The 17,695-nt window shown below is 43.0% G+C and overlaps 1 protein-coding gene across 1 annotated transcript in view; it reads right to left on the reverse strand.

The window, feature by feature from the left end:
• Positions 1-1,541: 1,541 nt before the first annotated feature.
• The window catches only part of MAP3K9 (mitogen-activated protein kinase kinase kinase 9), a 70,511-nt gene continuing 54,357 nt past the window's right edge, over positions 1,542-17,695 (reverse strand). Inside the window, exons 5-10 of the mRNA XM_077820254.1 lie at positions 16,272-16,512; positions 14,874-14,996; positions 13,694-13,847; positions 6,198-6,310; positions 4,258-5,055; positions 1,542-2,557 (exon numbers count right to left, since the gene is read on the reverse strand). Coding sequence (XP_077676380.1) covers positions 2,076-2,557; positions 4,258-5,055; positions 6,198-6,310; positions 13,694-13,847; positions 14,874-14,996; positions 16,272-16,512 — 1,911 coding nt within the window. The 3' untranslated portion in view covers positions 1,542-2,075. The remainder of the gene's footprint in view (positions 2,558-4,257; positions 5,056-6,197; positions 6,311-13,693; positions 13,848-14,873; positions 14,997-16,271; positions 16,513-17,695) is intronic.

A 17,695-nucleotide genomic window follows, 5' to 3' on the forward strand; every position in this document is an offset into this window, starting at 1 on the left:
AAAACCCTAAGAAAAATAATATTGTACTATTGATGTGGAACTCAGGGAGATGGGATGGGATCTCTGATGGCAGAGCAGGATCATCTAACGGGTCTGGGAAGAGGCTGCAGCTACTGCCATTCTGGTTTCTTACATAAAGGTCATATCTGCAATAAAGTTTTTCAGTCTACCAGAGATTAATCAAAAGAGACCTGTGGTTCTTCGGTTTTGGTTGTTCTGGTTGTACAGGATGAACAAGGAGAAACAAAGGAGAACCAAAATCTTCAAGGCTTCATATTATAAGGGCCTGAGGGAGTTTTTTGATTTCCCAATTCAGCATCTCACATTGTAAATTAAAGTAACATAAAATAGAATGAACTGATGGGACTGGGTAAGAACAGAAACAAAAGAAGAAAAGATCCACAAAGACAAATGTGGGAGTTACTATGAAAATGTTATTTATTCATTTCCTAGATAGCAGTTTTTAAAAAGAATGGAGTTTCTCAGATGTAACTATCTTAGCACCACTCTATTTGCTGCTGTTATAGCACATACCAACATTTGTCATTCCACCCCTCTTCTTGGAAACTATTTTTAAACTTTAAACCTTTTACCCCAGTCTTTTGCCATTATTTCTTGGTCAACTCAAGTGAAACTCCAGTCACGCGCTTTCCCTTCCTTGCTTGGCAAATGGCACATGAATTATTCAGATACCAAAGAACTAATATATTTACCTGAATGGTGGTTTTCCCATAATGAATTTACACTGCCCACCTTCCCCTCCTCAAGAATGTTTGGTTAGAGCGACACATTAATTATTACATTGAATACTGGGACTGATCTGAGATTTCTCCATTTGGCAACATGTGGTCAAAAGTAGCAATGGGGATTTGTGCTCTTCCAATTGGCTCTCAGCTTCCTAGCTCCTAGTGAATTGTATCTAAGAATTCTATTGGAGATTTGGAGCATCCCAGCTACTGACAACAGGACAGAAGAAAAGAGATTAAAGTAGGAAAGACATTAACCCAGGATAAAAAATGTAGGAGTAGGAATAGGATAGGATAAAGAATGGAAGTGGTTAGGACCTTTGCTTAATCCAGATACATGTTTTCTTCATGATATGAGGCCTCAGTGCCAGATCTGGCTCCCACTGATTTCAATGGAAGCAGGCCATGAGTATTATATGCCTGATTTTCCGAGCATTGACAGGGTGAGTAAGAACCTCACTACTGAATACATTGAGTTCTTTCTGCAAGACAAATATACCTGTCTGATTCCTAATGCTGTTGGCTTTGTTATACAACATCAGTGTGGAGAGCTTGCATTTGAGGTCACACAGAACTCAACAGAAAGAGTGAATTACTGTTCTAGCTACAGGTCCACTCACACAAAGGGACTACATTATATTATATATATATATATATATATATATATATATATATATATATATATATATATATATATATATATGATAGATTTGATTAGATGGAATGTGTCAGAATTCCAGATGAAAACTGCATCTGAGGAGCATTTAACAAAGAAATTTATTAGAGCCCATAAAATCCAAACATATGTGGGCCAGGTGCTTCTGCCAGGGTAGCGGGTAGATACCAGACCAACCCTGCCATAAGAATGGCATTCAGTGGAGCAAATCTCCAAATATTTGCCATTTCTCCCACTTGGACAGCCTTGGGAAAATACCAAACACCGGTACCTGATATAGTGTAATACTTGGGATCTCAGGATCAAGGTTAATACTGGGATATATACCAATATACAACATTTGTCAAGCTCTGTGAGGTCAAAACCAGAGACTTTGATACGATCATTTTTGCTTATTGCAGTTTCAAACTGCAAAGACAAGATAAGGAAGACTACATAAAATCCCCACAGCAAAAGTCAGCAGCTTTCAGTCGCGCAGTTACATCCAACTGCAGACAAAAATCAGGCAGTCAGACAACATATTTTCAGTAGAGGCAGCACCATTATATGATCTCAGTAGCATCCCTCCATTTTATCCATCTTCAAAGTGCATTCTTAGTGCAAGTAGTATGATTGACTCTAAAGCGGCTTACCGCCCCCTAACGGATTTCATGCTAAGACCAGAACTCTTGTTTCAGTTCATACGCTGCAGGTTTGGTTGTTTTAAGTTCAGTTCTGCATAGTGGAACCGTGCTGTCCTGGCTCTGACCCTCAACATCTATGTCCAATAGCATCTGCTCCACTACAGGAACACCCACCTGGAAAGGAAGCAGAGCAGAAAGTCCTGGCCTCTCCTCTACAGTGCTGCTGCTACTAGCAAAGCAGGAGTCCAGATTGCTTGGGGTGTCAGTACTTGAACTGTTGGCAGAGGATTCACCCCTGGCTTGGCTGGGCGACACAAACCACCAGGGATCAAGCCGCTGCCGGTTGGCTGAAGGGCGTGGCCTCGGCAAAAACTCCAAGGTCTTAGGTCTTTCCAGTGTGGAGTCCTGATGTGCATTCCAGCGTCTTGGAGTTGGAGGAAAGACAAGGTTGGGGTCTGGCAGGCGAGGGACCTCATTTGGATCTCGACTTGGGCTGGGAGTTTTTAATACACCTATCCAAAAAAAAGAGAAGGAGAGGGAGAGAGAGAGAGAAGACCTATCAATTAAGTTGGAGCTATTTAAGGCATCTATCTGACCTTACTGCCCAGATACACTAAAGGCATGTGCAAAAATAAAATTATATATTCAAAATTCAGAACCCCCCTAGTTTTCATCTGAAACACTATATGTGAGGTAGACCACTGGGAGTTTTGATCCTTTCCGCCAGAAAATGTTTGCATTGCATTAATAAATACAGGAAACATTGAGTTCAGAATAGAAGTTCCTGTGTGGACAAATTATTAAAAAGGGACAAATATAGTTCTCCAAAAAACAAAGAAGTCTATGCCCCCGTTGTACTGATTTGAGATGAGGGACTGTCCACCGGCTCCTGGGCTGTTCTGGACACACTAGTGAGATACAGCTGCTCCAATGCTATAAAATCAGATCACTTAAAGCTCATGTAGGAAACCTTAATCTTTTCACTCAGTGGCTCTGGGATACTTTACTCTAGCATCTTAATGTTCATTAAATGTATTTTAATAGAATATACATAATAAGCACAATATCTCATCATAGGAATTTGTATGTGGCGAAGAATTCCAAAGCAGAATTTATTGTTCAGTAAATGAAGTTTTCACTGAAGCTATTTTTATGAGCATAAATGACTATGTTAACTTGTATCTCAGTACAGACCCTGATACAATAGAACAACTGCAGCCTGACAGGACAGTGGCCTAAATAGCTACAGCCACTTAGATCAGAGAACAATTACAGTGTTCCCCCCCATACTGGTAAGGAATTTGGGATGTTGTGGAGACTCAGTCCCAGGTAAACGTTTGGAGGCAGAGAACACCTTGTACTCCCCAACAGGAACTCTCCGGCCAATGAACAGAAAGTGGCACTGGCTCAGTCCAAAAGACCTCACGTCCTTTTTTTGTTGGCTTTCAGAGTAGACGTTGCCTTGAAAGCATAGGAGGGACTTAAGGAAGGACAAAGGCTGAAAGTGGAATCCTCAGGAATGAACAACAGAAATGACATTATATTTGGATAGTGCCTTCTGTCTAAGAAACTAATGTAGTAAGCCTCATAATACCCCTTGATGAGGAAACAGAGACAGAGAGGTTATGTGAGTTGCCCGAAGTTGCACAGTGAATCAGTGGTGACACCAGGCCCCAACTGATTAGAGCAGGGGTTCTCAAACTTCATTGCACTTCAACCCCCTTCTGACAACAAAAAACAACACACAACCCCAGGAGGGGGAACCAAAGCCTGAGTCCACCTGAGCTCCGCTGCCCCAGGTGGGGGGCCAAAGCCAAAGCCCCAGGGGTTCAGCCCTAGACAAGGGGTCTGTAACCTGAGCCCCGGCACCCAGGGCTGAAACCCTCGGGTTTCAGCTTTGGCCCTGGGCAGTGGGGCTTTGGCTTCAGCCCTGTGCCCCAGCAAGTCTAAGCCAGCCCTGGCGACCCCATTAAAATGCGGTCCCGACCCACAGTTTGAGAACCGCTGGATTAGAGTATTATTTTATTTATTATTAGCATAAAGGTAATGCCTCAGAGCCTTTGCCACAGACCATTGTGCTAGGCACTATATAAACACAGAGTACTTACTCTCTTAATGAACAAAGGCACAAGAGGGAGGAATAGGAGAACCACTGCACCAATTGTCTGGCCTTCATTCTGAAGGCTGAGAAAGAGGAGGAGGGGAAACTTACCTGTGCCCAGTGCACCAGTTAGACAGCTACTGGGAGAGCACCCATTAGCAACCAGTTCAGCCACTTTGATGGCTCCATCAGAAGGAGTTCGCCTGTGCCCCCTTTGCTGGGCATGGGAAGAGAGAGTCACATGTGTGGGAGTCAGGGATTGGTTGGGATCCTGCTTGAACCTCTCAATGCGTACATTAACCAGCGGGTTGGTAACTACTGGCAAAGGAGCCTTGACTGTCACAGGGCTGACGGGCATCTCATACACCACAATCTCATCACTGTCTGAGCGCAGCAGGGAGCGGGTGGAGTTACATTCAGAAATGGAAGACAGGGAAAGGAGGGTCAGTGAGGTGGATGGCTCGCTCAGCAGCAACAAGGGGTCCTCTTTCTTGAAGAGCTTCCGGGAAGGTGGGCTGGTGCTTCTGCGTGGTCGCCCAGCCCGCTGGAAAATACTGTCGCGCTTCTTCTTCTCCTCCTTGGGTGGATCCAGCTCATCCTGGGTCAGCAACTGGCACTTGCCTGCCTCCAACAGATCAAAGCCCAGGCCTGCAGCAGCCAGCACTGCCCCGCAACCGAGCAAGGCAACCTCCCACCGCTTATGCTGGGAGCCACCCCGCTTAAGGCTATTGGTGGGCGTGAGCTGAGGGGTGCTTGTAGCAGAATTCATGGGAGTGGACTCCTCATTGGCATCACAGGGTGGGCCATCCAAGTCTCCGCTCTTCTGAAATGGGATGCAGAGGTACGATGGGGTGCGCCCAGGTGAAGGGTGCACTTTGTCTCCATTAAGACACTCGCTGTCTTCATCCTCTGTAAAGCAAATGAAACATACTTTGCATTGGCATAACATTTTCATCAGAGAATCACCACAAATATGAATGGATTACAAATATACCTTACAAATATGAATGGATTAACCTTCACAAAGCATGCAAAGGAGGAAATGCCTTCATCTAAGCACTAACTGTTTAACCATAGTCAAATGTGAATAGGCTCTTCTGTCCAAGCTAGGCAATCCAAGACTGCACAAAAGACTGGCTGGTGAATCTTGCCCATATGCTCAGGGTTTAGCTGATCGCTATATTTGGGGTCGGGAAGGAATTTTCCTCCAGGGCGGACTGGAAGAGGCCCTGGAGGTTTTTCGCCTTCCTCTGTAGCATGGGTCACTTGCTGGAGGATTCTCTGCTCCTTGAAGTCTTTAAACCACGATTTGAGGACTTCAATAGCTCAGGCATAGGTGAGAGGTTTTTCACAGGAGTGGGTGGGTGAGATTCTGTGGCCTGCCTTGTGCAGGAGGTCAGACTAGATGATCATAATGGTCCCTTCTGACCTTCGTATCTAGGAAAAAAAAAAAAAAGCTGGCCCTTGGGTGTGAATCCAGCACTCAAAGCTGATGCAGGCTGGGAGCACTGAAAAGGTAAAGAAAAGATAAATCACATGTTCAGCTGTGATCCCTACTGGCTGACCAAGAGTAGCATTTCTGAAAAGAGCTCTTGACAGCCCTCCCAGTTGCAGCAGATTTACACCTGATAAGGGCATGAATAGAAAGATAGGGAAGGAAACAAGAACCACTCCCATAGTACTTCCTATAAGTGCAGGTGTGATCTATCCCAGCACCCAAATATCCTTTCCCAACAGCATTATTAACAAGAAAGATCACAAAGTTTCTAAGGAGTGCAGAGCTACCACAGAGAGCTGGACAGTTGTTTTGAGAGGTGAGAACTGGTGAGCTGCAGAGTGAGAGAGACTGAGCATGGAGAGATGGGAGGGGAATGAACACACAGATAAAATCCAAAAGGAGCGATGAGAAAGAGGGCATTCCTTGGGGAAATTAAGGTGAAATAGTGAGCCACCAAAGTGAAGACATTGGAGTAAGATGCCTTGGATGAATAGAATTGCTCACTCAGGGATGCGTGCACGTGTGTGAAATGAAGTACGTGGTCTGCCCTTACCCATCTCTGCTAGGCTGGTGAATCCCGGCAAGGCAGGAGTAGTTCTCTGGACCCTCCCTAGGTTTGGAGTACTAGATGACCATTGTTTATATCCATCTAACAGAGACTTCAGGCTGGAGGAGGAAAAGACAAGGGAAAAATATGTATTACACAAGACTAATATAACTGAGTTCAAAAAAGAATTAAATAAGTTAATAGAGGATGGCTAATAGCCATTGATGAACCGAAGATAATCAGGGATGCATCCTCATGCTCTGGGCATCCCTGAACCTCTGACTGCTAGAACCTGAGACTGGGCAACTTGATGAATTGGTTCTGTTCTGTACACTCCCTCTGAAGCATCTGCCACCAGTCACTGTCAGAAGACAGGATACTAAGCTAGATGGACCATTGGTCTGACCTAGTATGGCCATTCTTATGACTCTTCCCCCCTACATTTCCAAATAGTACTATTGTGTTTAGGACTGCAAGCCCGGGCCAATTAATCTCATAGACTCATAGACTTTAAGGTCAGAAGGGACCATTATGACCATCTAGTCTGACCTCCTGCACAACGCAGGCCACAGAATCTCACCCACCCAGTAAGACATTTTGCAACAATGACGTTTCCACCACTAAAGAAAAAAACGAAAAAGCATCTCTCCTACTGGACTATAATGTGGCAAGCACAGGGATGTCTGCTGAGAGTCAATGATGTGTGTGGGTCCAGAACTTTACAAAATACCATTTTAGCAGAACATGCAGAGGCAATTATAGAAGGTACAGAAACTAAGCAAAACTCAGTTCTTTTACCAAAATGTTGCAACTCCCATCTTAAGGCAGGTGCAACAATATATCGTGAGCAAAGAAAATTAATCTCCAAGAATATTTCAGCATAAAACACAAGCAATAATGAAAGCTGAAAATCATTGCAGGGAATGGGATGTGCCAAGGTCATGCCTTGTATATCTAACCCTGTCCAAAAAACAATTTTAGAGCAACCAGTTAACAGTGGTAATAGTCAAACGTGTAACACCAGTACACCTTGGAATGACTTTATTTTAGACACAACAGTCAATGCAGCCATATCATTGTATCATTAATTTTCTTCTAAATATGGGCCAGAACTAAAAGCTCTAATCCAAACTCAAACTTTAGAGGAGTTAGGATCTGCAGCTGAACTTTTTGTGGCCCAGATGGATCCTTACTTTCCATCCACACAAGTGTGTTACCATCACATTGTTTACTTCCTGGGGCCACTGTCAAGCCACTGCGAATGTCAGAACTTTCAGTGGTGCAACTTTTTGGCACATCAGCGATCAGCAAGGATATCAGCACCCATTCATTGTCTTGTAATATCTGGCAGATTTGAAATGACTTCCTTCAAACTCCTGAAGTTATAGCTCTTCACCTAAGCTGTGAAGTGTAAGACCCAGCTAAGAGAGTCAGAAGCTGAGAGAGAGGAGATCTAACCATGCCGATAAGTCAATGTCAGAATCTCGCTGTACTATGGATGTGTACAAATTACCTCAATGGGCTGGGAAAGAGCATGTTTAGTGGTCAGAGAATGAGAGTGCAAATCAGGAGATCTGGGTTATATTCCTAGCTGTGTTGTTGACTTGTGTGATCTTGGGGAAGTCATAAAATTCTCCTGTGCTTTGTTTCACAAATCTATAAAATGTGAATGATACTGACCTCCTCCCAGGGTTCTCATGAAGTTTAATTCATTACTGGAGGCACTCTGCACTTTTTAGTGCCTTTCACCTATGATCTGGATCTCAGAGTATTATTATTACAGATTCCACTTTGTGGGTACTGATTTCCTTTACTCTTTAATTAAGGTGCTCCTATAGCTCACTGGACAGAGGACTATCTTTTTGCAGCAAGGTTGCAAAGTCTACACTTGATTTTGCACATGATCAGTTGGCTGATGACTGTTATATTTGTATTACCCTGGAACCACAAATATTATTTTCAACTTAGGGGCATAATTTTAGATTACATTAAAAGCGTTCTGTTCTCATCTGTCTTGAGATATTATCATTCTTCCACATTAATCACTCCCACTAAAGTTTGTGCAATATCCTGCCATGTGTTTGAATCCAGTCAGCGCAATGTTGATCTTATGCCCCAATGGAAGGCGTCCATGTGACTTAGCAACAAGAGTGTGATTGATGGGGTGACCTTTACAAGGACAAAATTCTATGTCACAATTTATTCATCCCAAGATGTGCTGTAACTATGTGATAAAATAACCTGGTAGCTTTAGTTACATTTAAGCATCCCACCTATATATACCTGGACAAATAAACACAGAAAAGGAGACATTAAGGAATGTATAGATGGTGAATGTAAGCAAAAAGAAGAGGGGGCAATGTGCTCACCTCAAGGGTAAATGCCAAGGCCTTTGATAAGACGATTAGTATGGAGTCTTTCTCCATGGAGTTGGAAGGGTATGTACTAGGTTCTCAATGTATACAGACAGTAAACAGCAAAACAGTGAATAATGCACAACTATTGTCAGTCTAGCCTTCACCTTCGTCCTGATATCCCTGAAGATTACAGGGGTGTTCTGGGCTGCCCTTTGTGGCACAGCACGACACATCAACTTCTTCTGCTTCTCTATGCCTCCTTCTAGACACAGCTTCCTTCATAAAAAAGCAGAGGTCGAAGATTCATTGGCACTGAAAGTGAGCCTTACTTTGAATATGAAGACTAGGAGTGATCAGAATAATTCCAAGACTTTGCTGAAGTTGACTAATTATTATTTTCACCTCATTCTTACATATCACTCCCATCCAAATTACAAACATTGCTACCCACAGTCCCTGCAGGCCTGACAAGGAGACTGCTGCACAACATACATGCCACTAGGGTGCGCTTGAAAGCAGTTCAACATATAAATTCCACTTGCTAAAGCACATCATCTCTGGAACAGTACTAGCTGACAGCACTAGCAGCTAAACTACCTACTTCTCCCCCGCCCCCCACCTTGGCACCCTTTTTTATTTTATTTATTTTTTTTTTTTTGGCTAGGTTTAGATTTTTTCAGTAGCCTATTTGGGTGGGAAAGTTGATCGGGTATTCATATATTTATGTTATGAGAAAGTAGTAACTACATTTGTCTTCCCTTCCCACTAGAAAACCCATTATCCCTCTCCTTGGGAATTCCTACAAGCTCCTTCTTTAGCCTGAGTGTTGATTAGATGTCATTTGGTCAGTAAATTGCCAAATGTGTAATGGGATCCTTAATAATGTCTAATCTGAAAGAGAGAGTCTTCAGCAGTACACTGTCCTTTAAACACCATGATGGGGCATTGGTACAGTACTGACTCAGAGAAAAGTGTGTCTGCTACTGAATTTCAAACACCACTTTTTGCAGCAAATGGGTTTTCTTTGAAAGTCCCTCATCTATGTATTGATCAGATTATGTCCTGCTTAGCTGGCGAGATCTGAAAGGGATCACAGCTCAAGGACCAATAGCTATGTCAAGGTTCCTCCCCCATTCTGAACTCTAGGGTACAGAAGTGGGGACCTGCATGAAAACCTCCTAAGCTTACTTTTACCAGCTTAGGTTAAAACTTCCCCAAGGTACAAACTATTTTAGCCTTTGCCCTTGGACTTCCACTGCCACCACCGAATGTTTATCTGGGTTTACTAGGAAAGCATTGTTTGGAAACGTCTTTCCCCCCAAAATCCTCCCAACCCTTGCACCCCACTTCCTGGGGAAGGTTTGGTAAAATCCTCACCAATTTGCCTAGGTGACCACAGACCCAAACCCTTGGATCTTAAGAACAATGAAAAAGCATTCAGTTTCTGAAAAGAAGGATTTTAATAGAAGTAAAAAGTAAAAAAGAATCACCTCTGTAAAATCAGGATGATAAATACCTTACCGGGTAATTAGATTCAAAACATAGAGAATCCCTCTAGGCAAAACCTTAAGTTACAAAAAGACACACAGACAGGAATATCCATTCTATTCAGCACAGCTTAATTTCTCAGCCATTTAAAGAAATCATAATCTAATGCCTATCTAGCTAGATTACTTACTAAGTTCTAAGACTCCATTCCTGTTCTGTCCCTGGCAAAAGCATCACACAGACAGACCCTTTGTTTTTTCCTCCCCTCAGCTTTTGAAAGTATCTTGTCTCCTCATTGGTCATTTTGGTCAGGTGCCAGCGAGGTTATCCTAGCTTCTTAACCCTTTACAGGTGAGAGGATTTTTCCTCTGGCCAGGAGCGATTTTAAAGGGGTTTACCCTTCCCTTTATATTTATGACAAGCTACCATAAATCCATAAATGTCACCTTCAGTCCAACAGAACATTAAAATCACATAAACACTGACAACCCAACTGCTTGTGTGAAAAAGCTGAAAGTGTCTATCCCTAGGCAGAACAAAAATCTCCCATGTCACAACAGCAGGCTGAGGCCAGATCACTCTATCAGCTGACTTGAGCATTACTAGGGGTAGTGGAGCTCAGAATTAGGAGTCTAAGGGTTTCCATCAGACACCCTAAAGTAAATATCACAAAGTCACAATGTAAATGTCATGGCACTGTTCCAAGTTATGTTCAACCTTAATCAGTCTCTGCCAGTTCAGCATATCAGCCTGTTATCAGAAATGCATATCTCTGCAGTTCATCGACAAACTTTAAAAAGGATAAAAATAATCAAAATGTTTTTGTTTTTTTTAAGAGCTCTGGCTATCAGCCCCAGGTAGCTGAGGCTCGTGTAAAAGGGATGTGCACACCCAGGAGGTGGGGATAAAAGGTACAGCCAGAGCCCCACCACCCAGGCTCAGGCTCTCCTTCCCCCTCCCTCAATCTCTGACTGGGAAGCAGCCCAGCCTTGGGCTCTCCCCTCACCAATATCTCACAGGGAGGCAGCCTGGGCTCTCCTTCCTCCCCACACCCAATCCCTCACCTGGAGGCACCGGGGCTCCAGCTGTCAGCCCTGGGGTGGCAGCAGCAGCACAGAAGTAAGGGTGGCAATGATGCGCTAAGTCTGCTGTGAAAAGTGATACGGACGAATATCACTTTTTACATTGCCATCCTTACTTCTCTGCTGCTGCTTGCGTAGTGCTGCCTTCAGAGCTGAGCACCAGTGAGCAGCCGCTGCTCTCCACTCTCTTCAGAGCTGGATGGCAGTATATGTATGGGGGGGGAGAGGAGGGAAGAGTGTAAAGGATTACAGATACACAGAACGGGGGCCCAATCAAATAAGTTTAAGAACCACTGATCTAGTCTGACCTTTGGTATAACAAAGCCCACAGAACTTGTTTGAAAAAATTCCTAGAGGATATCTTAGAAAACCATCCAATCTTGATTTAAAAGTTGCCAGTGACTGAGAATCCACCACAACCCTTAGTAAATTTTCCAATGGTTAACCACTCTCACTGTTAAAAATTTATGCTTCTCCCCACACACTCTGAATTTGCCTAGTTTCAACTTCCAGCCATTGGATTGTGTTATATCTTTCGCTGATAAATTGAAGAGCTCGTTATCAAATATTTGTTCACCACGTAAGTACTTCTATTGAACTCAAGTCATCCCATAACCTTCTCTTTGTTAAGCTAAACAGATTGAGCTCCTCAAGTCCATCACTATAATACAGGTCTTTTAATCCTTTAATCATTCTCGTGGCTCTTCCCTGATCCCTCTCCAATTTATCAACTTACTGTAACTTATGTGGTTGTTTTTTTTAAATCCCTGTTGGAAAAGACATGGCAAAGGATAAAGGAGATAAGGATTCAAGATGACTTGGCAGAGAGCTATGTAGGCAACTAAAATGACAAGAATGTTGCTAGCCAGGATTAAAGAGCACTGGCACAGCTCTGTGGGAAAAGCTTGCAAGGGGATTTTTCACCCATGTCTGGCACTTAAGTGAGTGAGCCTTAAAATTTACCTTTAACTAACCAAAAAGAAAATAAAAATGGGTAGTGTGCCTCAGAGTGACTGCATCTTATTGCAGCTCTGTTTGCATTGAACAGCCTCTCAGTCTGGCATGATTTAAATCAGCAGCAAGGGCTCATCATATATTCACTGCATTGCCCATTCAGCAAAATAGTCGCCATGTTCCAGATGCTGCTCTGTATGATGCTGTGACCTTACTGAGTTCATCTGTAAGAGACAAAAAGTCAATCACAGAGATAGCATCTCAGTTTTGCAGGGAACAGGATTAAGTTAATTTCAGCCACTCTTAGCAAACTGGCAAATCCCATCCTCCTAGCTCCCTGTGCACAATAGATGCTTCACCCTTTCCAGCTGTTGTTTTGCAGGGGAAGAAGTGGAAGAGATGAAGAGGCTTTCTCTCAGAGTTCCAACAAAAGGCTTCTGGACTTCAAGGCAGAAGTATTTTTCTACCATCAACATTTTTTCCTCCCCCTTTTAAATTTAATGCTGGTGAAAGGCATGGGACTATGTGATAAATAAAGGAATTAATTCTCAAGAGTTATCTACAGAACAGACACAGCCTGAGCAGTGGCCATGCAAGCTCTCTCCACACTGTCCTGCTAATATGCCTCAAAAGCCTGGGCTAGAAAGACCACCGTTTAAGGGAGATTGTAATGTAATTTCCATGGACCATTCAATCCTTGGCTTTTCTGAGGAGGGCAATCAATGCCAATTTTGGTGGGCAGGTTTATTATATGGACACTTGTCTTCCAGGAATTTGGCAAACTGACAAACACCAGACTCATTTCAGATAGGCTACTGACCAGCTATCAGACTAGCAACCTAGGGGTGAAAGGTTCTTTATCCAACCTTCAAACCTATGAGGCATCCAGTCACCTCAAATTTTTTTTAATCATATCATTAAAAATAAATACTAATCTTTTAAGCAGCATCACAAAAATGCTGAGGTTTGAATCCTGGTATACTGTCTTCAGGTAAGACTGGAACCACAGAGTAGAAATCAACAGCAGCAGACTTGGCACAACATCTCTACAAGTATACACATACTTTTTAAAAAGGTTGAAAAAATACCTATCTGGCTTCTCCAGTCCCAGTTAAATAATACTACACATGAGAAGGAAAATACGTATTTGAAGGGTGTAAATATGAAGGATGGAGAAGAATATTTCAGGGTAGTCCAAAGGGGGTATAATTAGAAGCTGGAGGATATCGAGTTACAGAAAATTTAGACTGAATATCAGGAAACGACACCTAATATCTGAGAGTTATTAGCTGTGCAATAGTCTCCGAAGCAAAATCGAAGAAGTCCCACCACTTTAAAACTACACTGGATAAAGTTCTGGAAAGCACACTGAAAATAACAATCCTGCACTGGACCTCTGAGGATGGATTAGATGTGACTTTACCTCTTTCTTCTATCTCTAATGTCTATGAGACTATGGATAAATAATTATTTCAGCCGAAAAGTGTGGCAGCTCTGCAGGACAGACCTGGAGTTTTACCAGGCAGCCCTTCTGAGAACCAAGTGCTCATAAGCAGCTTTAAAGTTCAGAAAACTTTGGCCATTCACACTTCCCCCTGGACCCAGTCCTGTTTGTTCTTACCCATCTTCTCCTGCAGCTGTCTCCCTATGACAAAGAGAACTTGGTCCCCAGGTACGCCCTTTCTTCTTCTGGCTTCTCTTCTCTTCCTCCTCTTCTTCCTCCTTCTGTAGAACTGAGTTGCAGCCCCAGGCTTTGCTGCTTTCTCCAGGTGTCACTATGGAAACCAATAAGGGGGAGGGAGGGAAAGGATGGGCATGTGGGGCAGGAAAAACACAAAATGCTGCCTGCACCTCCTGAGTGGCAATGTACCACTCTTCAGCACTGGTGAAAACAGAAGTAAGGCACAATGCTACAGACCCTGAAGGAAATGTATTAACACCACTTAACCAACTACCTGAAGAGCGTGAAGTGCTCACCAACATCAAACGATTTAGCCACACAACACTCACATGATACAGATAGATTTGTTTTAATCCTTATTTTAGAGATGGAGAAACTGGCACAGAGGTTAAGTAGCTTGCCTAGGGGTCACACTGGAAATCTGTGGCAAAGCAGGGAATAAAACACAAATCCAAAAGGGGTATGGAAAAGGCAAAGGCTATGAAATCCTCCCTCATCATGCCTCAACCCTGAGCCGGAAAAAGCACCCAGAGAGGCCTTCATAGCCTATTTAATCCTTGGGTTCTCTTCTAAAACTGCCAACAAGAGAATAGAAATCCAACTCTCAAGATGCTGAGACCCACGCTAATCACTAGACAACACTACCGTCATATTGCTCTTCAAAATGTACTTGTGTCCCCTGTAAGGTCTCCACTTCCCGGCTGCTTGTTATGACAGGGCCACATTCCCACACCAATTGCTTTCATTTTTCTTGAAATGTTTTTACTAAACAATTTCCATTCCTTTGCCACACACTTCTCTTTCAGCCTATCCATCTGATCCACCTCAAGAATACATTCTGAACTTGCAAATATAAATTCCATAAATTCAGTTATAGCAAGCAGGCTGTATCCCTGAGAAATATACTTCCAGTACAATCAATCAGCAAGTGCCCAGAAACACAAACAAGTGAGGTTCAATTTCTGGGAGAAGGAACATTCCCCACCACCACTCCCCACAGTTACGCTTCATTCAGGAAGTTTCACCGTCTTTTCCTAAACAAGACCCAAAAATCCCCACTGCAGTGCCTGCTAGGCATATTATATTCTTCCCATGTTCAATGCTATAGCAAGCTCCTTACACTGTATGGCCCTGAGTCTGGGAATAATGGTAGGACTTGCAGGAGGACTGGAACAACTACTGATCAAACTTTTCCTTTTGTCCATGGTTGGAGATGCCTGCACAGTGAACTTGTGCTGGAAATCTGTTAAAAAAAACAGTCACAATTAAAATACTCATTCATGAAACACAACAAAGATTATTAATTCTTTCTCGTACCTTTGCAGAATGGCACCAGTGTTTCAGTGCATTTTTGCAGGCACATAAACTCCCAATTTGCACACACCCCTAATGCAGCCTGAAGATTAGTGCTTTGCATCTGGACATACAGCTGCAAAGGAGCAGCATATAAATGTGTCTAGTTGGGGACTGACATTCCTACCCATATGTACCTGCATAATTTTTTAGGTAAAAACCTTTTCATCTCATTTCCCAAAGAGACTTCTGGGGCAAGCAAAAATTCATGAAACAAATGTTTACAAGATGGTTATTATTAAAAATATAATCTACCACCACCACTCTCCCCAACTCTCAGTCTCCCTTGAGAGACAGGGTTAACAGTGCAGTACATGTTAAGAACCATCTATAACATGGCTGCCAACTCTGGGTGAATTATATAATCAAACACACGCAGCTTTCTGTTTCTTGCCAGTTTGGAACTCCAAGCAATTTGCACATTCGGTACCCTCTCTTATCACAATGGACTCACTTCCATCGACAGCCATCCTCATTTTCCCACCCACTTTCCCAATTGTTGACCAACCAAGTGACATTTTCCATCCAGTCTTGAGGGAATGAAGCAACAGTCTAATTCTGTATTTATTTGCTAAATAGTAATGCTGAGAAGTTGAGTGCTGTAGTCTTCATAATCTTCCCTTAGCTACCCAACATGACTCAAGAGTCCCAACGTCATTTCCCACACCAGCAGTGCAACGGGCTATGGTTGCTGTTCTGATATCAAACATACCCACATCAGCTTTATTTAACAATAAGACGACTCCAGAATAGACACTTCCACCATTTTCAGGTAATACCTTCAATGAAAGTGTGCATTTGGGGTGTTGTTGAACTAAATGTTGCATTGATAGTTAAAATTAAGATTTTGCTTTAAAAGTGAACTTCCTGATACCAGCTGCAGACTAGTAATACGTGCTACAAACACTCAAACATTCAACATTCCTCTTCACTCATATCCTTACCCTTTGGACAATGTTAGTCACAGTGCACCCTATTGCTACCATTTCCTGTGTTTTTCCCTACAACCACTGACCTTTAATTTCTTGATGCCAAAGAGGCTAGGATTTCTTAAGGCACATCTTGTGACCATTCTATGATTGCAGGCACAAAGCAGCAACATTTAACAGAAACTCATTTGGCACAAGAGGACCCCCCTACAACCCAGCACTGCAGCATCACTGACCTGAAGGGAGGCTGATGCGATTGCCATCTTTCAACTTAAGACGGTTTTTCTTGAACTTGCCCATGCGCTTCTTCACCTGAGGCTTCTCCTGGCACAGCTGGTGGATAATGATGTTGAGCTCCCTTTCCAGGATGTCAATCTCACGTTCTGCCAACTCCTGCTCCCGCCGCCGCAGCAGCTCCTCGTGGTTCTTCTGCTGGAGTGCAGCACGGGTCAGCTCCTCCTCCCATGTGCGCAGCTCCTGCAGGGAGGAAAGAGAGGAGAATTCTATAGATTACAAGTATGACATATGAGTTCTGAAATTATTCTATCTACTAGAGGAGCAAATCCAAAGATGGCTGGAGTTCATTACTGGCCTGGTTCACACGCTCAGCAAGGAGGCCAAGGAGTGAAGTGACAGAGACTGAACTCCACTCTCCCCCTGCAAAGCTGTCCCTGCAGCTCAGGGTTGAGGCGCCTTGATAGGGCAATGTGGGAGAAGCTTATTCTGCTGCTGGTCATGATGTGTCTGATCTGTTATTCAGTCTCTACAGAGGTAAGCCAGGCACCTTTCAAACACTATACTGACTGTAAAAATAAAATAAACAGTTGAACCTGGAAGCTTGTTTTCCAGGTATTTGAGAGAGTGGGAAGGGGAAAGACATGGGACATGGCAGCTTATTTTTGAAGGATTTGTTCAGAATTTCCAACTGTTAACTCCCCCTTGTTTTCCTGCCTAAATCAGCATCTACATTAATTTGTTTAAATTGACTTCAAAGCAGTCTAAAAATTAAATGTTCCCATCTAGCGCATCATAAGACAGAAAACAAAACAAAAAACCTAGCTCCAACATAAGGCAACCAAATGGAGCAACTAGAATTACTGGTGCAGGAAGTGAAACAAGATATAACAGGGATAACAGAAACATGGTGGAATAGTAGTCATGACTGGAGTACAGGTACTGAAGGGTATGTGCTGTTGAGGAAAGACAGAAATAAAAGGTATAGGCAGTGGAGTAGCATTGCATATTAATCACAAGGCAGACTATAAAGAAATTAGAAGAGATGGAATGGAAAGACAGAATTTGTTGGGGACCAAAATCACTTTGGGGAAGAAAAGTAACAGAGGCTCCAATGAGATAGTGCTTGGGATATGCTGCAGCCCCAAAGGATCCTATTTGGACATGGATAGAGACAACTAATATCTTTAATGAAATAAGTACTAGTAGGAATTGTGTGATTATGGGAGGCTTTAATTTCTAAGATATAGATTGAAGGACAAGTGCTACTAATAACAGTTGGGCCCAGATATTGCTCGATGTGATGGCTGAAAGTTTTCTCCACCAAATAGTCACCAAACCAACAAGAGATGACGCCATTTTAAATTTGGTATTGGTAAGCAACAAGCACCTCACAGAAGAACTGGCTATAAAGGACAACTTTGGA

This window comes from Eretmochelys imbricata, chromosome 6, assembly GCF_965152235.1.
Source record: "Eretmochelys imbricata isolate rEreImb1 chromosome 6, rEreImb1.hap1, whole genome shotgun sequence".
Lineage (NCBI taxonomy): Eukaryota > Metazoa > Chordata > Testudines > Cheloniidae > Eretmochelys > Eretmochelys imbricata.